Source organism: Phaethon aethereus (genome assembly GCF_964289735.1).
Source record: "Phaethon aethereus genome assembly, chromosome: 18".
NCBI lineage: Eukaryota > Metazoa > Chordata > Aves > Phaethontiformes > Phaethontidae > Phaethon > Phaethon aethereus.
Genome location: NC_138594.1, coordinates 10,512,927 through 10,535,810, shown reverse-complemented (window position 1 = coordinate 10,535,810; position 22,884 = coordinate 10,512,927). Strand labels below are relative to the sequence as shown.

At 38.0% G+C, this 22,884-nt stretch overlaps 1 protein-coding gene across 1 annotated transcript in view; it reads left to right on the top strand.

The window, feature by feature from the left end:
* Positions 1-2,215: 2,215 nt before the first annotated feature.
* Positions 2,216-22,884, top strand: part of PITPNC1 (phosphatidylinositol transfer protein cytoplasmic 1) — a gene marked incomplete at its 3' end in the record, with an annotated part of 81,147 nt that continues 60,478 nt past the window's right edge. Inside the window, exon 1 of the mRNA XM_082007965.1 lies at positions 2,216-2,278. Coding sequence (XP_081864091.1) covers positions 2,231-2,278 — 48 coding nt within the window. The 5' untranslated portion in view covers positions 2,216-2,230. The remainder of the gene's footprint in view (positions 2,279-22,884) is intronic.

Sequence of the window (22,884 nt, the reverse complement as noted above, 5' to 3'; positions counted from 1 at the left end):
TAATAGGTGATAAACTACTTTAGGTCTTTCTCCTGTTTGTATTGAAATCGATGTCTTTGCCTATAATTGAGTATCATGAAGGCCCTATGCAAATAAGTTCATTTTTTTTTACACTGCTTTTCAGCAGAAATCCAGAGAGGTTGTTCGCAATGGTTGAAACCACTAGCAAATCACTTAAAACTGAAGTAGATGTTTTAGACCTGAATTTGGATTATCTCTCACCTGTATAACACAGGTATTACCTCATTTTGGCTATTTTGCATAGAAGTTTCAAGAACATACGTTATGAATTATACCAACATTATGAATTATAGCTACAGTTCATATTTTTATAAATGGCTGTTGTCAGATTTGAGATAGAAGTCTCATTAACCGCATTGTTCATACGTCAGTTGAAAACACAGACTATTAACAGAGCTCCCAGATTTTCTATTTCTTTGTGTAGGTGTTTGTACTTCACTGGAAAGGCAGTGTGTGTGAAATATTGCGCCTTTATTGCAATGGAATGGAAAAGTTATGTTGTTGGCTCCAGGAGATGGCACTGTGTCCTCTCTGGGCTAAAAATTCTATACATAGCTTTGAAATGTACATTCAGAACCAATGAAATTCTGAGGGGGTTCTTCCTTTTTCTTGTTATGAAACACATTTTCATTGTAGACCTAAATTCATCTTTAACCGTCCCAAATATGGTATTTTACCACTTCTATTTTTGCAAATAATTTATATTTCAATGCAGATGTACATTTGAGTATTATCTGTACAGTGCCGTGTATTTTCCTTGCTGTCACAGTGCTGCTCTGCGATACATGCTTCCTAGCCATTTGGAAGACAGGAGAAACAGCAAAATGAACATTTTATGATTCTGCCTGAGGTTGTATAACTGTTCGGGTTTCTCAGCCAGTTTTGGGTGAGAATTGGGTTCCTGTGTGTATCAAGTTGTAACTTAATAATGCATAAATTTCTCCAAAAAACACTAAACCCAAGCATATTAAAAAACGATTTAACTAACAAATTGCCTAAGTAGGAAAAAAACAGCCCTCCTAAAACGGTTATGGCTTTATTGTTGTAGGAAGGAGGCACCTTTTCACTGAACTTTCTGTGTGGCATTTGAAAGTCAATAGCCGATAGGAAAAAGAAAAAAAAAAAAAAAAAAGGCGTTTTATTTGTGTTCGAAGACCCGCTGGCTGCCGGCGAAGGGCAGACCGGAGGGGAAATGGGTGAGGCCCTCACATCCTGTGCTCCCCGAAGGCGGGGGCGAGGCGGCGCGGAGCGGGCTCTCCGCCGCTCCCGCGGGGCTCTGCGCTCTTACACCGGCTTGTAAATATTTTGCAAGGCGCCTTGTCACGCGTAGGGCAATGAACTTGGATTTTTTGAAATTGAGAATGTAACTCGATTTTTTGAAATCGAGAAGTCTTCGCGGAGGAATTAACTGAAACCCGCGATTTCTCCCGCCTGGCTGCTGCCGGCGCTCCCTTCCCGGGAGGCACTGCCGCGGCGAAGCGCGGAGCTCCGCTGACCCCCGCCCGAGCCACGGCGGCTGCTTGCCCACCCCCTTCACCCCCCTCCCTCCTTCCTGCCGCCCCGCCGGTGTCAGCCGCGCCCCCGCGGGGCAGCCGCTCCGCGCCCGCGACTACAGCGCGCCCGCCCCCGCCGGTTCGCCGCGCTGCCCCCCTCCCACCCCCCCCGCCCGAGAGCAGCGGGAGCCGCGGCGGCTGCAGCCGCGTTGCGGCGGGGAGGTGGGAGCCGCGTTTGGCAGCCGGGGAGGGGGACGTTACGGAAAGGCTTTGTCTGGGAAACCGGCATCTCCTCTCCCCGCGGTGCCGAGCGCCGCCTTTTCGGGCCGTTTGTTCCCCTCGCCGCCCCAGGCATGTCCTGACAGAGCCGCGAGAGGCGGCCGTGCGCCAGCGCTTCCGACGGATGTCCGCGGCCGGAGCGGCAGCGTGCGGGGTTCGAGGCTCGGCAGCGTCTGTCGGGGCGAGCGTGTGTGCGACTCCCGTGCTCGCAGGCTGAAGGAGGAAGAACTGGAAGAAAGGAGCAGCTGTGTTGGTTTTTCTTCTTGCTGGGTCAGCCTGCCTGGATGGTTGCATTACTGTCTTGTGCACACATTGTCAAGCGCGTACAGAGAAAGAGGCTTGGTTATTTTTTCCCGTGATTGGTTTTCGTCGTGATCGTCGTGCAGAAATAACCACTTTTCTCCCAGTTTGCTGGTCCGCACTGAGGCAGCAGGAATATGCTCATGAAGGAGTACCGGATCTGTATGCCTTTGACAGTTGAAGAGGTAAGCTCTGCTGCTGCTAATGGTTCGGCTGCTACTTACCAAGGGTTTTCTCTTTCAAGGCGAGTTGAGGTTGTATTTGTTTTACTGAATATTTTTTCTTCGTGTAATAAACTTAGTCGGAGATGACTAACCTTGGAGAGGAATGTTTTTGTTGGAAAACAAGGGAATCTGCAGGAACGAAGGTAACTTAAGTGTATCAAAAGCATTCTGTCGGCAAAGTATTGGTGATAAAGATTTTGCAACCAGACTTTTAAGAAGAATCTTACCCATATTTACAAGAGAATGCTTTGTGCTGATATCCTCTATCTGATAAAGCGTTTGTCCAAAACCCAGATTCTAAATATATCTTCACCTTTGCTTAAAATACCCTTGCAGACAACAACGGCCTGAAACGCTAGCGCAGGTAGGGTAGATAGGTGATAATTTATTAGTAAAACTTTTCTGTCATTTAAAGAAGTAATTGAAAGTCAAACTGCTCTTTGTCGGTGCTCTGAACTCTGCGTTAGGAACGTTACGGTTTTATTTATCTGCGCACATCCTACCTGCTCATTGTTTTAAGTAAGATAGTAATACCTACGTGTAATACACGTGCTGGAGAGTTGCTTGCGCGTATAAATAGTGCTGGTTTATAGGTGCGATAGGTACCCCAAGGCCTGACGGCATGGGTGAGATGGCGCTTGCTCGTATCTCGCACGCATAAAAAAAGGTAGATGTTTCTTTATTCAGCCATTTATGCTATAGACGTGGGCGTTGCAGAGGGGGCACAAGCCCGCTGTTAGACGCCCACCCTACGCTAGCCGGCCCCAGCCCCGCGCATCTTGCGCCGAGCCGGCCCTAAAGTTTCTCTTCTCCTGCGGGCGACGCCAGGGGGCGCCCTCCTCGCGGCCGCCAGGGGGCGCCCTGCCGGGGGCAGCGACGGGGGCGCGGGTCGGTGACTGCGCTGCGGGGCCACCGCTGCGGCCGTGCTGGTCGCCAGCGAGGAGCGCTGACCTGCAGCGAACGTGCCTCTTTTCGACCCCTCTCCCCTGAGGTGGTAGCAAAATGCGTTTACTTTGCAAAATAATTTACGCATTTTTTGTTTAAATACATCCAGGTGAGTGTTTTGCTGCACAATTTTGTTGTTTGATTATTTTATAATTTTTTTGCAATGCGTGTAGCGGACTCCTCACGAGTATGATAGAGTAATCATTTCAATGGTCTTTTTGTCTGTGTCTTCAGATTTGGCAAGTTACCAGTGTTCTAAAACCGACTGTTTAAACTGCCAAATATTTACTTCAGGCTGCTCAGGAAATTCCTTCTTCTGGGAGCAGGATGTAAAAACACCATGTACATGTAGGTAAATGGGCATAGATTTAATTCTAGCATTTCTCCAATCAAGTTATATAGCATGCTGTGATATTGGATGGCATTATTCTTTTAATACATCATTTTATTTGTTTATCATATTATCCTAATGTAGACAACATTTTATCCAAGCTGGTTCCTGATGTCCTTAGACTACGACACTCAGTTAGTAGCAGTTCATTATGTCATCAGAAGGAAGCAGATCTAATTTATTTTGAAAAATCGTTAAACAAGATTTCCAGTTCAAAAATCTCCCAAAACAGGAACGGTTGATGCATGATGAGGCAGAAGATGATACTGGAAATCTCTTCTTCTCTAGAATGTTAACAGAATTAGTAATGATACTTATGTGTCCTGTAGTTTCTCTTGTGTTGAATCATCCATTATTTAATCAAAGAGCTGCAGCTGAGATGCCTTAATGAGGAACCTAGAACATGTCTGAAATTTAGCATTAATTTCATTATTAATTATAAAATGAACTAGGACGAAATTGTGAAATTAGCAGATATCTTATTTTTGTTCTAGTATTTACATACTAAAAAAAGTCCCACACTGTATTTCTCGTTGTGGTATTTCCTACAGTCTGTGAAGGTGTTATTGTCTCATTCTTACCCTTAGTTGCCCATTAACTACCAATAATGCACGATATTTTTTGCATCTGTGCAGAATAAGGTGATTCATTATGTAGTAATCAGGAGAACATCATGGGGCAATGCTCACCCTTCAAAAACAAAGACCATTTTGGTTCTAAGAGGCCCAAACCGCCTTCCGCAAGGTGCTAAGTCACTCTGAAGTTCTGCGGACTTTGATGGAAATGCAGTTTCCAAAGGATATGCCATTTCTCACGGACTGGGATGTTGGGCCCTGATCTACAGTGGCTCTTAGGTACCTCACTCACATTGACATTACTGGGAGTTAAGCACCTAAGTGTTTTGGGGGTTGTAGGTTTCAACAGGTATGTGAAAAATGCAGTTTGTTCTTATGCAGCTGCATGGCTACCCTTTTTGTGCTGTTTTTCTTACTTGGACTTTACAACTCTGTTTTTTCTGCTGTTTGGAAGTTCTGGCTTTTGGCCTGTGCACTTTGTACGTACATTCAAAAGCATTTCCTTGAGCATTTTTCTTTTTTAGCACTGGCTTGCCAGTTATCCATGCACAGAAGTCTCACAACATGAATGAGAAAGAATTCCATCTTTAGTCTGTGGTGGTGTGTTGTCACCAAACCCAGAGTGACTTCCCATGTTATTCCTGTGAAAATAATCAGACACAGGAGGCAAAACGGAGTGTTAAGTATGTCAGCCAAGCACCTGTACCCGATCTTCTGTAGTCAGATCTTGTGTGTAATGTGAAAAAGCGTGCATTAAAATGTTGCATAATGTCCTGTCGAGTAACTAGCAGTCATTACTCTGCATGTAAATAAATACGCACACAGCAGTATAGCAATTAGTACTGCACTGGCTGACTATTTCTCTCTAGAGAAGAGTAAAAAACTGATACATGTCATCGTAACAGGACCGCTGTCTCCAGGTTTTAAGAGTTTCTAGCACTGTGGGTAGGAGATTCTGCATAGCTGGTCTGCATTAGCCAAGGCAGATCACATTCTTGAGGCATTCTTTCACTGAGTCCCTTATTAGATAAGATACCCAAATATTTATGGGAGTTTTGTTTGTATACCTGTCATCTTGGAGGCCAAATGTTTTCTTGCAAATAAAACATTTCCTAAGAACTGTTGATTGCTACAGACTTAACTGTTCTTGTGTTATTTTGAGCTCGGATACAGGAGTCAGAGGTGCATCTTTGTTCCTTGTCCATAAGCACCAGGAAAGACAGGTTGTTCCAAGAGTGCTTGCTGAGATGCTGTGGCAGTTCTTATTCAAGGCTGAGGCTAACTCATTAAACTGGATTTTTACTGACAGTTGTTTAGGACTGTTAAATATATATTGTTACAAGTTGCCTGATCAGCTTTAAAATATTTGAGAGAGGAAATACCATGTTACCTTCTAAGTAAAATAACAACTGCTGTAAGAACTTTGCAGATTAGGTCAGAATATAGCTGTTGGTTGATAAAGCCAATACGATTGCCAATTAGAAGTCACTCTTTACCTCATTTGTGTAACTTTCAGAGGCATGCACGTAAATTCAGTCCTTTTGTTAACACTGAGACCTTATAAATTAGAAAAAGCCATTTCTTTTCATTAATACATAAAGCAAGGAAAATCTGTTGCAGTAATTGCTTAGGATATGTGACCAATCTTCATCGCAGCTGCAATTAATAAACGACCCTGCCTCTTGGTTATTTTTCCCCTTGCATTTTCATGTGTTAGTTCATTCTTACAAATAGTTTGTTACATCATATGAGAGAATATTATAACAGGCTGCATTGTGGTTTTTTAAATATCATCTGTTAAAAACCCACATTCCTAAGCAAGTGAAAAGAACACCAAGCAATTGAAAAAAGCGGAGATGCTAAAAAATTCTTATACGTGGGTCTCATTGCAAAGCATAATTCCCCAATTCTTCACAGGAAGAATTACATGGTTTTGTACTTTTGAGATGCCTTAATCTGAAAATGTAAAACAAATCTGAGGGGTTAGCATGATACCAAACTTTTGTTTTGGAAGAGGTGAAGTTTATGATTTGTGCGGAGAGTGATTATTCTTTAGGGGAATAGGTAGAAAGACATTTTTGCTGGATCCTGTTGAAAATGGAGTTGTTATTGCTGTAAAATGCTGATAAAGATGTGAAACTAGGTTGTATATATTTAAAAGCTGGACATCAAATAAAATACAGTAGTCATCATAGGGTTTTTTCCTTGGAAATAGGGGTGACCATTAACATTTCTATTAGTTCTGAACTATACGTGTATGGCCAGTACCTAAAGTCCTAATAAGTTTTTCTTTCCTTTGTTCTTTATTTCAACCAATATTATCTCTGGTGAAGTTGGTGGAATTGCTCCCATTCTATGCTTTAAATAAAAGCTAAGTTTGATCTGTGGGGAGCACTGCCTGTGTGAGGTGTGTAGGCACAGCTGTATTGTCATGAATACAAGCAAGCAGAGACTTGCAAAATGTCCGTAAATGTAGATCATGATTTTTTCAACAAAAAAATCCTTTCAACCTTAAGAAATTCTGGGTTTTTAGATGTGTTGTGCTTGCTCCTTTATAAAAAATCCAGTGTTTAGCTCTTGTTTCAAACATTATGAATTCTCCCAGTGTGGATTATTTACGTAAAATTATTTCAATGACATATGTGTAAACAGTATTTGTATTCTGTGAATCTTGTGTACATTTCTTCTTTAAAAGATTTCATAGTCTACTGTTTTACGTACAACAGGTACTTGTTATAACATGTTTTATTCAGACAGATTTAAAGTTCAATGAAAGCATTTGAGAAAGTGTTTTTATGCCCTGAGTGTTAGCAGGTGTTGCGATATTTAAGCATAACTATATACATGTAGAACAGAAAAGCCTTTAGTAGGGTATAAAGTGTAAAATACATTTTTTCTAAACTAGAGTTATCTACTGCAGGACAAACTACATATACGCATCCTTGCACGTAATAGAGAGAGATTAAATAATGATCAATTATGTATGCTTTTTCATTTCCCAGCTATAGCCACAGAACATATTTTCAGGAATATGTAAATGTATGGAGCATTTGAAAAAGCACTATGTTGGTTGTAAGCAAGAGGACTATAAGCAAACATAAGGTGAAGTCAGCTTTTCAGATTTAATTCAATGTAATTACTTGTAAATAAAATAATAGTTGGACCATGTCATGACCATGACCTCTGTGTAAAAAGTTTATCTGGCAGTTCTGAGCTGAAGTTGTCCAGCAATTATGGAGGTTCATTGTGTAATTTTAATTTAAACTGTCAACAGCTGTAATGCAACTCTAGTCTTACACTGATTCTTTCACAGGATGCAAAAGTGCTATGAGAAGTAAAGGATTTTTTACTCTAGTTAATCATTCTTTCTGGATATGCCTTATGAGAACATCACCAGCCTTACCTTCTTTTTGCAATTAATACTGTGGAGGCACTGATATATTTCTCTGAGGAGTATTCAGAGTTAATTATTGATCTAGAAAAGCTCTTTGCACCATTATGGACACCTTTTTACCCTTCAGAAGAAATCATTGTGTGAGACTCCTGTTCACAAACAGATCTGATCTGGTCTTCTGTGGGCGGTCATGTCTACTCACATCACAAGGCCTTTGCCATATACAACGTGACCTTAAATTGACCTTAAAGTTTATGGACTGGCAAGAATCATTGTAGTGATATAACAGATAAAATAAGTGAGAGAAAGCACCAGAAATTAACCTTTAGTATCAAATAAGAACAGCTATTTAATTTTATTTTGATGCATAGTCTAGTTGTAAGAATGAGTAGATGAGAGTGCCCTTTTTACCATAGGAAGAAAACAAATACCTGGCTTTAGCTTGACCTTCCTGTACTAGGTGTAGTCACCTAGAGAGCTATAAAAGCAAAGCAATGCAGAGCAGATGTCACATTTTTATTAAACTCCACTGCAAATAGAAGACCAAAAATAGCTAACTTTCTCCTTTACTCCTATTTGCACATTTCAACACAACTCTGTGAAAAAAAACAAGACAAACTTTGATCTTAAAGTTTCAGTGTAAATCATTAAAAAAAACTTTCAGTGTGAAGGATTAGATATTACCCAAGGAACTCCAGAATCTGACCTAAGTCTCTCTTTGCTCTGTCTCTCCTTGTCAACACTTGTTTTCTCCAAGGTACATATATCGCAAACAATACTACGCATTTGATTTGAAGGCTTTGTTGGCAAAATATAGGGCCCAGTTTTGCACTTCCCATAAGAGAAAATGCAACTTTTCAGTGTTTTAGGACATTTTTTAGCTAAAGCATTCTACAATGCTTTGATGCTATCTAGAACTCTCCAAAGTGTGTTTGTCTTTGATGCATAATGTAAGTTCTGAAATATAAGAACAGGGAAAGACACAGAATGTCAATACTGGCTTTTAAAACTTAGTGCTTTCTGATTTTTTTATTTTTTGGGATGAACTTCGAGTTGCTGAGAACATGAAGTTCTTGTATGAGTTTGTGTGAATGCTAAATGATCAGCGCTTTTGAAATTGTGGCCACTTTTGTTTATGTATAATGAATGTAGATGCCTATATTAGCATCTTGAAGTTTGATAACTCTGATATGTCAAGTATGTTTTCCCTTAGTCCAGTCTGTTTAATTTCCTCATCTAATTGTAAGGTTAGAAATAATATAATTATACTAATTTTCATGTGCTTTTTGCCTGACTGCACTTGTTAAAGAAACATTAGATGATTTATAGCCCTTAAAGTATATAAAGCCCTTTAGATTACAAGAAGAGAAAGATTTCTGTAATAACTAGGAAAGGTTAAAAATTATATCTTCCTTCATGAGTATTCAGTTTAGTGTGATAGGCATTTGTATTGTTAAAATCTGTTAGAGATCATGTTCTTTTGCACAAACGACTGCCTAGTCAGGTAATGGAAAATCCATAGTATATACCAATGATTCATTCACGATACTCTTCTTTGTGACTAGTGAACTAACAAATATGTTCCCCAGGCTGTCCTCATAGAACCAAGTCAGTGGTGGATGCTGAAATACATGCAGGCTTTCCATCCTGACTGTCTAACCTATTACCATAATACTGTAAGGCTGGAGGTAGATAATACACACATGCAAACCATTGACATATACTCAGTATTTTTGGGTGAGGGATAATACTTCATATCCTTGCTCATGGAAAACTTATTTGTGATGTAATTTTTGAAAAAATAATTATAATTTTCCGTATATTTTATCCTTATCTTCTTTGGATCTTAGAGCATCTGTCATGACCAGCAGTATACTTTGTAAGACTTCATACCAAAACAAAGCAAACAGTGACATTTCATGCAAAATTGCTATGATAGCTCTACAGTGCAGCCTGAAGAACTTTGTGTAGGCATATTGTGCACGTATTTAAGCGAGATTACCAATCTCTGCATGCATCTAGAAAGCAAGCAGAAAGGTGCTCCCCAGGATTACTGACTAGGTTTAAAAAGGAGTGATGAAAAGGTAATTTAGGTTTCAAGTTGGGTTATCAGGTAGGTTTACAGTCTGTAGGTGGGGGAGACCAGATTTGTACTTAACCTGTGTTTATCTATAATGCTTTTAGTCTAGCTTTTAGTCTTGTTTATCTCTTTCTCAGTTCATTGTTTCTTCCCAATTTTGGTTACAAGGGATCAGCCAATTTTGAATCCTTGGATATGTATTAAAATACTATTTTTATTTTTAAAGTCTAATGCAGGGTGCTAAATTGTAGGAATGACATTTTAATGGCTTTTCTTGGGGAAAAAAAGATGTATCTTCTATCTTTTTCCTGTTTGTGGTCAGAAAATGCTGAAGCAGTTTTGGATTCTATTAGTTTTGTATTTTTTACAGTTCTAAAGCTGGTTTTACAGTGTACGCTCCTAGCTTTTGCATATAGTTAACTTGCGCGCACACTTTAATCTAAAGCAGAAGTAGTCACATGTCCTGAGTCACATGCATAAATGTTTGTAGACTGGATTTAGTAAAAGACTTGTTCATATGCTCCCCAGAAAAATCATGGTCTCTGTTTAGGAGTTTTTACATGTCTCTTCTAAAATTAGTCTTGCCTAAGTGATTTAGGAATACTTAGGCTCTGTGGGAATTGCTTTCTGTGATCATTCAAAGTATGCCTTATTTTCCATTTCTTCACACTAAATGTCATAGTAGGTTTAATGTGTTGCCCAATTAATGACTAAGTTTAATTTTTTCAGTAAAAATATTATTACAATGCATGACAAAATAATTATGTGGTAATGACACTCCAGTATAACACATACTGTTGCTCAATTGCTTGATTAACAATCAGTCACTGATGACAGAAACACAACTAATTGCTGAATATATTTTCAGGTTTTTGCTCTCATTTTATATAGAAGTTATTAAAAAATACAAAAATAACCCTTTGTGCTAGCATCACCATGTTACTTGAGAGGTTACCAAAATACTGTAGACCACTGTGAACCGAAAAATTGTATTTATCAGAAAGGTAAAGACAATAATAATTCTATTGATAAGCATGAAGTTCTTACACACGCCAAGCTTGTATGTCTCCTGGTCATACATAGATGTTTTTTTAAAGTAGTCTCACTTGTTAGGCCCATCGAATGTACTGGTCCTAGTATGTATAATCTTATCTTCTGAAATATGCTTGACAAATTTATCCAGCTATTTATCTGATTTTGTCAGGTTTTCTTAGAAAATGCACATTAGCTGACCTTTAAGTAGTATTTTAATTTAATAATTTAATTGTACAGTGACTTGAAATAAGCCAATGTACATATGAAATGTACGCATGGTTACAGTCTTAAGTAACCTGCCTGCTTCTTTTATCACATAGACTTGATATAAAACTTACTTAAATCTTACTTCAGTGGATCAGCTTTTGTTTAGCTTCACTCTGTGCAAAAGGAAAATCATTCAGTGGAATTTAGACCTTAGTAATACAAATGAGTTCTGTCGCTGATGTCAGAGAGGCCAAGATTCCACCAAATATGTATGACAAAACACAGCACATTTTTAGAACAGAAATGTTGGGAATTTAAATTCCATTTTAGTTGCATGGTGCAAATCTGAAATAATTCCATTGACCTCAGTAGATCCATTCCAGATTTCTATCCATCTAATCAAAAGTAGCCTTTAACCAATGGCTGTAAACTAAAACAAAATATAAATTTCTCAAATCTGTTTTTCTTAACAAGAAAGAAACCAAACTGATGCCTCTAAATCTTTAGCATTCTTGCCTAACCTAAGAGATGTTTTCACATGGGTAGATTAAGGCCCCAGATTTGTGTCAAAACTATGATAATGTCTTTGAGCCTAATAGAACTAAATGATTGCTGTCCTCACACCGCAAAACTTGGCAGTAACCTCTCTGCTCTCAATTTTCAGTCCTATCTTTGTAGAAACTCTGATTCTCTTTTCTTTCTCCCATTTTTGAGGCCTTGGTCATGCTCCCAAATAAGGAAGCCTGGCCAACCACAGCAGGCGTCGGGCCAGCTGGCAAAAACCTGCTGCTCAGAACAACAGCCTGTGCTCTTGCTCTGCCTCGGTCTTGCAGAGAATAAGGAACTACACAGCAGACTAGAACAATTGATAATTCAGCTCCTCTCCGAGTACTAACCTCAGGCTTGAATCTCAGTATTCCCTCAGTTATCATGGGTCTTTGTACCCAGACTGGAGCTGAAGACAGCACTGAGTTCCAAAATCTCTCAAGTGTTTTAGAGGGTTGCTAAGTTTATTTGCATTTTCAAACTGTTTGCTACTCAGTTAAGCCCAAGGTTTTTGGTTTGTTTTTCTTCCCCCCTCCGCCCCCGGGATGATTCAGTATAAAAACATGTTTCCATATACTAAGGGGACTCTGTTACACATTTCGGATAGGTTGGTTGGGGGGATTTCCCATTAACTTCAGTGGAAGCAGAATAAAAGCCTTCTATGGGGATTTTTTTTTTTTTGGTCATTTTCCACTGTTTTGCTATAGCTTATTTTCTCCACTGTCTCTGCTTTTTTCATGTCTGAACATGAACTCACTCAGAGTCAAGTGATGCCGAATTTCTAAATCTATTCTGAGTGGGTTTGAGATGAGGCAAACAACATTTTAGTGGAAATGTTATGTCATAGTAACAAATGCCTATGGATTAGTTAGTTTATTTCCAGGACCTCATGGGCTATACGTTGCTATTTATAATTTAACTTTCTCAAGCAGCCACGACTGTGTTTATGTTACCATGGTGTTACTTGCCATACTTGAGTGTGGATAGTAAATGCTATAATTGAAAATAGATACTCCCACTGAAATAAGTGTAACAGGTGGTTATGTTTTTATTTAATCATGCTGCAAGCATAATACAAATTAAATGTGGATACCTCTAACCCTCTTTTTCCCAAGACATTTTCAGACATTCCAATTTGTCTTTAGTGTCCAGAACTGGAGTAAACAACATGAGTGATTTGTCTTGTGACAGTCCAAGGAACGTTAGTGGCAATCAATGAGTATCCTCCACTTCGGACTTCGGAAAGCAAATGTTCTTATGCGGGAGAAAATTAGATGTTCTGATGCAGGGCGGGAGGTCTATATCTCATTCTTCTTCTGGGGACCACAGTCTGGATGAAGCTCTAATTCCTTAAGAGTGTTTGAGGAACAGCAATGGCTGTTTCCTTGTGATTTCCCCGTATTGGCTCTCTTACCTTATCTTATCTCTTGATTTCCTTCAGTTGTCCATCATAAGGAATTGCACGTCTGTTTTGAGGTCTGCCCTTAGTATTATGTGGCTTAATTTGACATTGGCTTACACCCAGCTTGCTGGTGTTGGCAACACACATCCTACTGGCAAAACTGTTCAAACCATCCCCTCTCTCATCCGTGAGAATAGCTTTTGATTAAATTTCGTCAACTCCCGTAAGATCAGTTAACTGTTATATATATACTATATAAAAATATAGTATATACTAAGTCATATATTACAGAAATATATATTTTCATGTATGAATACATATATATTTTTCCGTTCTTCAAAGGACAGGAACATACCGTATTATCCTAAATTTTCCTAAATAGGCAGGGGAAAAAAGGATTGTAGATTTTTCTCTCAGAAATATTATAAAATGTGCAAATTAAGTAATTCAAAATAGCAGTATTTTTTCACACTACTTACTGCGAAAAGTCTTATGCCCAAAAGTATTAGGTAACCATGTACGAACACTTCAGTCAGGATAGTATGGTTATTATCAAGGGCGTTTGTAAAATACATTTTAAGAGCCATTCAAAAGATACCTAATTGGTGCGATTGTACGAACAGTAAAGTGCGGAGTAGAGATTCTTGCATGAGTTCTGCACAGCAGTCTCCAGTTGAGCATTTTTGTACCTTTTTTAGAAGCAGCTGTCAGACTTCTGTCTTAACTCTGTTAAGTTTTGTATCAACCAAAGGCTAATTGGGTCCTCCAGTTTTTCGTATAGCTGTAGGATACAAAATCCATTTTCATCAGCAGGAGATGCTGTGTGCATATATAGATTTTTCTCTTGAACTTAGTTCAAGGTTGTTCCTCAGTTTTCCTTTAACATTTTTCCCAATGAATAAAGCAAAGCCAAAAAAAAAAATAGTGGTTCAGAAGGTGGTATGATTTGCCGTATCTTGGTTTTAAGCTGGTTTTGGCTCGAAATACTAATATTATTAAACCAGAATCATGTCCTGCATACACACGACCGCAAGACGGAGAGTCAGAGTTTACATCTTAAAGCTTTGCAAGGAGGTCCTTAAGGTCTTTCACAAGCTTCTAGCAATTGCATTCCTTTCCACGGGTGGTTATACTTCACATCTTTGTAGGCCCTTTCCACATGTAACAATTTTGGAAGTTAGACTTGCAAATTAAGTGAGCTATTTTAGCTTTCTAGGCTTACCTTAGAGGTAGCAATTGATTGACTTTATTGTTACAGAAAAGCTGAGGACATTCCCTAGGGCCACTAACAAACTTCCATCTAACGGTAAGTATGCAGTAAAGCATTAGTCTTTGAAGTATTCATGCATACTTAATGGTAAGGAAAGAAGAAGAAAACTCAGCATTGTAGCCAATCCAAACCTTTGACAAGAGCGGTGAGTTAAGAAAAAAAGCATTGAGTTTTCAAGGTGGTTTTGATCAAATGAAATTAAAAAAAAATGTATTACTGAAGGTGATTAATATAGATTAGTAGATCATGTCTGTTAAGAATTATGTCATAGGTCCACACATCCAGACAGAAGTTTGCTATCAAGCTTGGCAATTTAACCGTCTTGCTGAGTTATCCCTCGGCAGCTGGCTGTTTGCCTGGTCTTTTTGTAGATGTTCTTTTGTTGCTGGTACCGTGTCTGAAAGTCACAGAATCCTTGCTTAAACCTGTGGTGCTCTGGAGCTGCCCAAATCTCATCGAAAATAGACTACTGACCTGGGGAAAAAACTAACTAGCATTTTTAACCAGCGTAGCCCATGTGAGTACAAGAGTAAGTGTCTTAAGTTAGACTGCTGTTGTAGCAAAGTCTTCATCAGTTACAGACCAGAATTTTGTCTTGGTTTTTATGAAAGATTCGCCATTGTGCTCTACCAGGCTTCATTTTGTTGACTGTATATCTGGTTATTCCATGCTTTTCTTAAACAGTTATCTATTAATATTCATTCTTAACAGTCACAATTCTCTGCGTGAAATTGTAGCATGAATTTTTATGTTAGTGTTGATGGGTGGTTCCCGATATTGCCCTTCTCCTGCCTCCAGTATTCATTTCTCTCGTATCTTGCTTCTTAACTCCAGGCTAGACAGTGCAGCGCAAATGCTTCATGACTCTTGGTCTAAAAGAAGACTTCAACCCGTTTTGTCAGGTAAAAGAAAATAAGTGAAAAGTAAGGGAACAAGCATGTATACAGAAGGCATTTTTCAGAGAAAATAATTTATTAAATATTAAGTTTGTAAAGCAATAGACAGAATTCTCTTGCTCCATCAGGTGACAGTTAAAAGAATTTTCAATTTTTTTGCAACTGTAAATATAAGAAAGCTATGTAGGAAGAGAAATAGACTTGCTGATTAATGAAAGCTTTACCATTCTTTAAATATTTTGTCATGTAATCACTGACATAAAAATAATTACAGAGCTGTTGGGATGCATTTTTGCCTTTCTTCTTTTGCAAACCCTTGGTTTTTTTCTGTACTTCTGATACCTTCTAGTCAAGAGTTGCAAAGAAAAGGACTTCCACTGCATTTCGCCTACATAACGGTTCATCACCCCACTGATTTATGTGTGCGAATTATTTGCATATGTCAGATTTAAACATAAACCATTTTGGAGACACAGTAAACTGCAGATTGACATGTCAAGTAAGCCTCAGTAAGTCAGCTGAAGATTTGGTCCCTTGTGTGCTTTCTGTAGTGCACTGTATCTGCTTGTGATATTCTAGAAAACAGGGAAAGAAAAGTGATATTATCAAAGTTTAAAAGATGTGGAGCATCAGTAGACTTTTTTTAACCATTTCCCATACCTGCACATTGATACTAGTTTAAAACCATTTTTCCTAGGCTTCAAGTATCAAGTATTTCTTTCTTCATATTTAGCATTTATACTGATGAGGTGAATGGTTCAAAACTGATGAAGTAAAGAGTTACTGGGTTTGTTCCTGTTAAATCTTCAGCATTTCTTCTATAAACTCAAAAAATGCATAAACTCTTCTGTGAATCATTTCTTGATGAAAACAAGTGTTTCAGTTTATCTGTCTCATGGAGTTGATGAGGTTCACATTAGGGAGTCATGAACATGTGAAGACTTATGGGTGACAGAGAGCCATTCTGACATACTAAGTGTGGGATCCTTTTCAGGCAGACTCTAAATAGCTTCACAAACTAATTACCTTAAGGTAGGATGGCACTGTGGTGTGTATTGCGTTTTCATAAGAATGAGAAATAACTAGCCCAAGTTCATGTACTGTGTTCTTAAGGAATAGGAATATAGGTAGGTCTTGTTTCCTCTCAGTAGATCTTTTGAGATGTTTCTTTGTAATTTCACACTGTTAAGTTTTGTGTCTCTAGTAGTGCATTTATATGTTTTCATAAGTAGAAGAAATTACAATAGCTGCATAATATGGACTAACTAGTGGTAAACTGGGGCCTGTTTGGTTCCTCTGTCAGTAGAAGACCATGGTGAAGCCTAAATTTTCATCCCTGAATTCTTCTATCTGTCATGTGCTGAGATGACCCTGTGGTGAATTTTGGGCTAAAGAATTTTAAGCTGGTGTTCCAGGTGTTCATTGCCACTAGGGTCAAGGAGATAAAGTTACTCAGCTTTTCATCTAATCAAGAAGTTGCTCTCTTAAGTGTTGCAAGCTGCAAGCAATCACTGTAATTCTGTATCCTGTCTGCTCTGTTCTCTCCTTTTTTTCTCTCTGTACTCTCTATAATAAGCCTCCCACTCCCTCTTTTAAATCCTTTTTGTAGGAGGTTAATTACAAAAATGTAGCTTTCCATCCTTGTTGGGTTCAAGTTATTGTTTGTTCTTTTTATATATTGTTCATTGGGGATTTTTTTTAATAAGCTGTGGATGAGTATGCTACCTACCATTGTTAATGTTGAACACTTTAAGACCTAGTGCACATTCCTCTGGGACTTCACTGGTGTCCTCTCTCCAGTGATAAAAATTACTTGTCTGTTTATTTTACTTTTTCATTTTTTTCTTTTAAACAATGATTTATCAATGTAAGGACCTTTCTTCTTATCTCATGGCAAATTCGTTTCTTGTAGAACATCTGGGGAGTGACCTTGGCAAAATGGGCTTTTGGTATTGAATTGGCCCATACCAGCTAGGTCTCCTTTGTCTGCATATCTGTTGACCCCTTCAGAGACGGATTAAGACATGACTTCTCTTTGCTAAAGCTGCGTTAACTTTTTCCCTCTATATTTATGCATCCAAGCTGTGCTCTTCACACATTTTTCTTTTTGTTTTCACTTGAGTAATAAGAATCGCCCTCATACATGCTTTTTCAGTTTTCTGTTCAGTACATTGAATTGATGCTGGCAAATGAAAAGCATATCAAAAGCAAACTAATACAACTCCTGTCCTACTTGGTGAAAGTACACAATTTTAATTTAATGCCAACACAATATATTGACTTAGTTGTAAGTGCAAAGAGACGGAATTCCAATTAGAGTACCAGCTGATTTTATTTTTTTTTAGCATGGCTATCTGCTTTACTGCATTTAAGCACAGAACTTTGGTAGTGGATTTTTGATGACTTTTAATACTTATTCATTGAAATCATTGACTATTTGGAGCCTGCTTCTTTAAGAGAGTCAGAGAGGTAGCAATAATGCTAACAATTGGGCTTTCAGGGGGCTTATTAATATTTTTGGCAAGCGATATTTGTTAGTGATGTGCAACAGTATTTGCAAATTATAAGTTGTTTTGCAAAGTGCTGGCTGGCAATATGTCATGTTCCTTAGTTTCCATTTGGACCTGAGTACTCTTCTGATCGTTATATCTCTGAAAGGAATTAACATTTGCTTTATTTTAGATACCAGCTCCTGTAGGATGCATATCACTTAAATTAATAGGATACTGTGTTATGAGGCATGATTCTTTTGTTTATCTAGGCTTTGTCATTGCCAGTAGCAAACACTGTTCTGCTGTCATTTCATCACCGCAGTCCTGGTTCATGCCCAGTGCACACACAATTGGCAGTCCTGAAAACAGAGATAAATTTCCATGTTTAACTTTGATTTGTTCTTACACTTTTGCTATAACCTCCTCCCACTGACTGTAAATCAGTAAGTGAAAAGCACACCATGTACGCTATCTGCAGCCAAGCATTTGATATGGTTGTAATTAATTGACAGCATTCCTATAGTATGCTGATAAGCAAGATTAGTGCCTTTCTCAGGTTCACTTCTACTCACAGTGAAGTCAGTGGGAGTTTCCCTTCTTTTGCATTAAGAATGCAAAAATATGATTCTAAGAGAGAATTCACTGAATGAGGAGCTGTGCATGAAATACAAGACAAATTCTGTACTGAACTGCACTCTGTAGAACTCCATTGGTTTTAGGTAAAGTGGAAGAAAATCTAGTAATTTATCTATCAGTGGGAAATAACTACATGTGTGCAGACTTGTGAATTTTGAATTAAAGATTTACCTCAATTGTGGTGTCTTTGGATTGTAATAATACATTAAATCAGTTTGCAATATCATTGATGGGCCAAGTTAATAACAACTATGTTAAGAATTATAATTAAGGCAGGTAGCTTTTTAGTAAGAACATACTAACTTGAAAATAAATTTCCTAAGGCAAGATCTAAAGTAAAAAAGGAAGTAGTATTTCTATGGACTAGCAGCTACTGTCATGTCAAAACCTTGTGGCCTTGGAAAACTAAATACACTGCAAAACCTTCTCTGACATATTTCTATCTTTCACACTTACATAGGAGGTATATCGTTCGGGTATAATGGTTAGAAGGAAGCAGGATCTGGAAAACTGAAAGCCCATGATCAAATGCTGATGGCAGCATAATAGCTGACCAGCATTTGAACAGAGCATAAGGTTTGAATTAAGTTATACTTCTACGTTGCACATACTTACATTTTATTCCTGGAATGCTGAAGAACTCCCTGTTACTATTCGTATAACATGGTCAGAAAAAAATCACACCGGGTTTCATGATTCAAGCAAGTGCTCTTCGTCTTACTCTCCCACGAAGTACTACAACTCATTTTTGCATATGACATTCACATTTATGTGTTCTTTAACTCTGTTCTATCGGAAGACCAAATTATGTTAGAAAATTCAAACTATTTCCTATGGACTTTAAATAAAATTGTGGAACAGATGATTTGATAAATTATATATAATATGGACAAAATGGCACAAGATGAAGCAAATTTTTGTCTGGTCAGTAGGAGAGATGAGCCTGGCTTGGTAAGTGCTAATACATTTTTCTTTTCTGGCACATGTTACTTTACTGCCTCATCTTCTTTAGCAAATGAGTTAATAGTAAAGAAAATTCTTCATGTGGACCTCTGTTCTGGAACTTAGGCAATTTCATTGTCTTCTGTTGATATAAAATCTTAAAACCTGTCCTTTTCAGGAGAAAACCTGTTTTCCTCATAAGAAAATTAAAATACCTCATGACCACAAATGTAGGAATCCTAGCAGTCTCAGTTATGCTCCACACTCAAATAGGAATGACATCAATAGATGTTGGGACCTTTTTGTTTTGCTGATTGTGCTCTCTTGTAGTGGCTGTAGTCGTGAAACTGCTGGCCCCTGGAAGCCTTCACTGTCAGTAATGGGGAAAGTATGCAAATATAATAATCTTCTGAATCATCTTTTATAAGGCATTACTGTAGTCTGCGACAGAATTACAAGCCACCAAAACATGCAAATCACAGTTGTGTGAGTGACAGAGTGAGGGTGTCCCTGTGTTTAAATAGGGCATTACTCAAAATAGTACTATACCAGCTTTCCATGGGAAAGTACTTTCTGTTCAGTGAGATGTTTTCTTTCCCTACCTAGTCATCAAAAACACCATCAATCCCATTTCCAGTGAGGCAAGCTTCTGTGGAATGTGACGTTTGTTATTTCCCTTACCTGATAAGAGCTGTATACCTAGATTTGTACAGAATGTAACACATTCTTTTTTTAAAAACATTTTTTATGCTTGAAAAAGGGCTTGTTCAGGAGAACTAGTCCCAAAAAATTGATTTTTCTGGCTAGCTTTCTATTGTGTTTGAGCACCTTAATGCGGGGGAGGAAATAAGAGTGAGTCTGTTGGAGTCATGAAATAGAATTCAAAGGTAACCTCCCGCTAGTATTTCTGTATCTGTTGAAAAAAAGCACATTATTATAGTGCACAACTCTCAGATGAAACTTCAGAATTTATATATTACAGAAATAGAATATACCGTGCATATTATAATCACGCTACAGATTTATTGAATGTTTTCAGTGGGATTAACAACATAAAATTAAAATCTCTGCAGGCTATCAACATATCAGTCAACCAGCTACACTCCTGGATCTTCAGGCTTGATCTTCTTTTCTCTGCATGCAGGGAATTTGTACAGTCATCAAGATTTTTATACTAATATGTAGAACTGACTGTCAAACAAGATCCAGTGAACAGCCATGATAAAACTTTTCCTCCCTCTATTCAAAAATGTAACTGCATCACCGATACATCATTGCATATTAGGATATAAAATAGAAAGTTTAAAATGTTGTACAGCACAGGAACTAATGTGTCATTTTTATATTACTTTACATGTCTTCAGTTTGTCTTGTAAAATGAAATGTTCTTAGTCTTACCATTTACTTTTTGCTCTTTCTATGAGATTAGGCATTTAGGATAATCCACAAGTTCAGTTTGAGGCACTAAAGGGCAAGTACTCATTGCAAGTATTAGCACCAGCGTATAACGTCCTTCTGAACATCAAATTAATAGTTTGAGTCATGGAGGTTAAAGGGAATTTTAAATGCTGCTTTAATGAGGACAGACACTAACATCTTTTGATACCTTGTATTGAATTTAAGTAGTATGCCTATCTGATATACTATTATAGTGGTGCCCGCTAGTGCTTCCATAATTATGGGCCTGTCAGCATTTCCATTACAAACCCCTATATTACAGCTGAAAATATCACTCCAGGATGAAGTTTTGTACAAGGGCTTTCAGCCTTGAACGAAGAAGCTTTCAAAATTAATTTTGCTGCCTCTCCAATTTAAAAAATGAAGTTCTGCTGTTGCTTACTCTACCCTGTATTGATGGCTTGTTTTCAGGAAAAAACCCACAGAGTCAAAATACTGGTGTTTGTTTCCTGTAGCATGAATATAACACATCCGAAAGATAAGAACTGAAAGCTGAACACATTTATTTAACCACAAGGGGCGGGGGGGAGAAAAGGCAGCACAAGCAGGAAAAAGTATATCTGCAAGCTGCCACTCGAGTTTATACCCACTTCATTTGCAACCTGCCTACAAAGATTTCAGTAGCCTATATCCTTTTTCATAGATTCCAAAATAGCAATGAAAGTATAATACCATTTTTTATCAACATAGACTGGTTTAAAAATCGTTATTTAGCTATCTGGTAAATATTTAGCATTTCTTTGAATCGGATCTCTTGTGTGAAGTGGGGTACCTAGATGAGGAACAAGGAGACAGCAACTGCTTGTGAAGAATTTGGGTTCAAGCAATTTGCGTTGTGTTATCTAGATTTCTTAATTTCTGTACTTGCTCATCCTTTATGCATCACAACTGGGTACTGTTGTGCTGGTGATGCCCAGAGGATATGTGCTGATGTGGATTTTTTCAATTCATATGACCTTGAGCTGGCACAGTTTTCCTTTTCCACTATCTTTTTCAGCTCTTCATCAAAAGGAGCAGAGCCCTGTGTAAAATCATCTGCAGTAGTATGTAACTACCTCGAATAGGGAGAAAAAGTGGTACATGATTATTTTATTGTGCCACAGCGTTTATGTACGCAAGTGCATTAATATCCAATAAGCCATCCATCACTTTTCCGTAACTCTTGAGTGCCTGGCTTTACAAGGTTGATAAGATTTCCTTAAGCATAGCTTTTGTTTGTAATTATTTTGGGGGCTTTTAAAACGTCCAGATGGAAAAGCGCTTGACAGTATGGCCCCATGTGAGCTGCTGTCTGTATTACCATCAGTGTTGGAACCTTGAGATGCACTGCACAGACTTCTGTACTTGAGATAATGGAGGATAATGGGTAAAATAATAATTTAAAACATTGTAACATATGATAGCAGAGAATAATATAGGCAATAGAAAAAAGATGTGTGATAACATACAAGGAAAACTTATATCCTATATATAGTGGGATCTGAGAGGCTTGAGAGTGGCAATAAGAACATAGTATTTTGATTCTTCTGGAAAGCTCTAAAAAGCTTCTGTTGAGACTATGGAACTGTATTTGCAATGGCTTAAATTTCAAGGTTTGTATTTAACCAAGGGGCTATATATGAATAGATTTTCATGCAAACAGTATAAGTATTTATGCAAAGATTATGTGTCTGTTGAATTTCAAGTCCCTTTTCTAGCCCACTCTGGGCATGAGAGCCTTCCAAAGGAAAAAAAACTACAACATTTATTTCCAGTACAATGAATATTTTATGTAATAATTACTATTATTCTTGCCAGCAACCAAAACGTTCCTGAGCCATTTTGATTGTGGCTTTCTGAGCCTAAAGTAGGTACAGTAAAACATCCATGCAACTAAAATTTAGGAGAGTTGTTCCCAACAGGAGAAAAATCTCTTCTAATGGAAGTTGTCAGCAAGCTTAGTGGTAGGTAATCCGTTACTTTTTCTGCTTATACTTTAGATATGTATCTCTTCAGTGTAAGTGGTTCATTTTCGTATTACTATTACTGAGAGCATAAATTTTAAATACAGAAAAATAGTGATGCTTATTTACACAATATACTGCCTATGTCAATGTTAAAATAAATAGTTGATGGTAACATAAACTTGTGTTTTACTTAACTGGCAATGACCCACTACAGTATCAACATCATTGCTAGTAATATAAACAGTACGGCTGGTAAATACGCAACACATTCACTAAACTGGCTTCACTGGAATTACTGTCAGAGCAGTATTTTATTAAGTGAAACTGCCAGCTGCTTATGATATTTTAGGCC